Raw genomic sequence first — 2,654 nt, forward strand, 5'->3', positions numbered from 1 at the left:
GTGGAGGTGGTGGTGGTGGAGGAGGAGGAGGAGGAAGCGGAGGTGGAGGTGAAGGAGCTGCAGCCACAGTCAGCTGCAGAGACTGTAGTGGAGGAAGGAAGGCGCGCGGCCTGGAGGAAGAGAAGGATGGAGGAGCAGCAGAAGGACCGTGAGGCCGAGGTCGCCGAGCCCTGGCTTTCTAAGTGGGAGCGCCAGTGCCTTGCTGAGGCAGAGCAGGAAGAGCAGCTGTCCCCCGAGCTGCAGGAGGAGGCGGCTGCTGATGCGGCTGGGCTCAAGATCGAGCGGCAGAGGCTCTGGCACCTCTTCCAGATCTCAGCCACTGCGGTGGCCCAGCTCTACAAAGATTCCGGGTGCCAGCAGCCAGGACTGTCTATGTGGGACCCCTTCCAGAATGCTGCCATGGCCGTGACCAGCCTCTACAAAGAGAGCGGGGATGCCTACCAGCGAAGTTTTGAGCTGGGCGTCCAGGTTGGCTACCAGCGTCGCGTTAGAGATGTGCTGGAGTGGGTGAAGAAGGGTAGGAGCATCATTCGCAGGGAAGACCTCATTAGCTTCCTCTGTGGCAAAGTCCCCCCCACCGCTCCCCCGCCACGCACCTCCAGGATGTCCCCTAGGCCGCCCGCAGCTGCTTCCAGTCAGGCTGCTGCCACTGAGTCCACCGCACCTGTGGACGTCGACCTGCAGCCCTTCCACGAGGCCATCGCCCTCCATGGCCTCAATGGCGCCATGGCAAGCATCAGCATGCGATCTGGCACTCCTGGTTCCCCATCTCAAGATGGAGGTATTGCCAGCAGTGGGCGTCGGAAAAGTGGCTTTCTGGAAGATGATCCGAACCCCTTGGGCTCAGAAGAACTGGCTATCCGTCTGGACAGTGGAGGAATCCGTAAGCGTACCTCGGCCCAGTTTGGTGATGCCACCATAGACTCTCCATCCCACAAGCGCAACCGAATGGTCTAAGCTACCCCCTTGGTTGACCACCATCCACCACCGTATTGCTTGACAGTCAACTTGACCATCAACGTGCTTGTTGAAACCATCCTAGAGACTGCTGATCTTCCCTCTCTTAAGTTAAAGATTTATATCGTTTACCATAAAGAAAATGTAAAAGTATTCCAGAAGAGGCTTCCTATGACTCTGACTTTCCCCAAAATATAATTCTATTACAGAACATCAGCTATCGCATAGTTAGCAAAATCATTTAAACTTTAAACAAACCGTATCCAGTGAGGGCTGGAGCCTGATTTATCTTATTCAAGTTGTATTTCTTAGCACCTAGTACAGTTACTGGGGCTCAATAAATGTTTGTTGAATGAATAAATGTGACCTTACCTTAAATTCTTATAGGGGAAATACATAGATGTAGATTTGATTGTGGAATAGTTTATTTGATTGTGGAATAACTTTATCCTTTCGTGTGTAGGTTGTTTGCTTTGATAGTCATTGCTAATTCATTTACATTGTAACTTTGTACCAAAATGTTTGTTTGTTTGTTTGTTTGTTTGTTTGGTTTGGTTTTCCGAGACAGGCTTTCTGGCTGTCCTAGAACTATCGCTGTAAATCAGGATGGCCTTGAACTCACAGAAATCTGCCTCCTTCTGCCACCAGAATGCTGGGATTGAAGGTGTGCGACACTACCGCCTGGATCATTGTACCAAAATGTAAGATTAACATACTGTGGAATCTGGAGTCATCTGGTTTTACCCGCACTGTACCATGCACCCAATTTCTAGAAAGAAATCATGAAAATAATATATTTTAGGCTCTTCTTTTCTTTGAAACACAGTTGATTTTGGTGATGGTGGTATAAGTAGATGGTATAATAATTGGGTTAGCGATGGGCTAAGCCTCTGAGCTTGCATCTTAGTGGATTCTGTTTTAGAGCAGCAGACCAACTAGAAAGTACTGGATTTTTTTACTGGGATATGATGGCATAACTAACAGAATATATATGCTCCATACTGAATGGAACAATGGTAGAACCCTAGCTCCACAAAATAACTGGATGATTTTGGACAAGACCTTGGGTTTTCTTCTGTAAATGGAGCTTATATGTCTGCTAGAGTCATTCCAAATAACACATGAAGTTCATATTTCTAGTGTCGACAGCAATGCTTAGCTCACTAAATATTTTCCCTCTGTAAATGTAAGTCAGTCAAACATTGAAGTTCTAATATTTTAGCAAAGACAGCAAAATAAATCAATCTAGGAATCAGCAAATAAAATCCTGGTATTCTGCTTGAGCTAAAAATTGTTTTCATATAGTTGAAACTTCCCTAAATATAGTCTGTGTATTAATTGTAAATATGATAAGCTCATGACTTAGGATCACCACTCTCAATAAATACTAGGGCATCCTTAGAGTTCCTGAAATTGCCTGGGGAACACACTTTGCGACCAGGGATAATGGCCTAAAGGAATGTGGAGAGGGGGCTAAGTACAGGAAGCATATGGAAGGAAAGGTCCTAGGATATCTCAAAGGCTAAAGTGGTTTTTAATAAGAGTGGGGGTTGAAGAAGTACAGCTGGTGGGTGGGGGTGGTGGAAGTGAGATTATGAAAGGAGTGGAAGGACACAAAAAAGCCCGCATCTCTTGAGTCCTCCAAAGGCCATGCATAAAACATCACAGATTTATTAAAGGCACCCTGCCTCTAAGTT

General features: G+C 46.6%; 1 protein-coding gene across 1 annotated transcript; it reads left to right on the plus strand.

Moving 5' to 3' along the window:
* The first annotated feature begins 32 nt into the window (after positions 1-32).
* Positions 33-2,454, plus strand: LOC101987702 (UPF0472 protein C16orf72). The gene has a single exon (XM_005358517.2). It carries the CDS (start codon positions 127-129, stop codon positions 955-957), a length of 831 nt encoding a protein of 276 aa, XP_005358574.1. The 5' UTR covers positions 33-126; the 3' UTR covers positions 958-2,454.
* The last annotated feature ends 200 nt before the right edge of the window (positions 2,455-2,654 follow it).

This window comes from Microtus ochrogaster, chromosome X (genome assembly GCF_000317375.1).
Source record: "Microtus ochrogaster isolate Prairie Vole_2 chromosome X, MicOch1.0, whole genome shotgun sequence".
NCBI lineage: Eukaryota > Metazoa > Chordata > Mammalia > Rodentia > Cricetidae > Microtus > Microtus ochrogaster.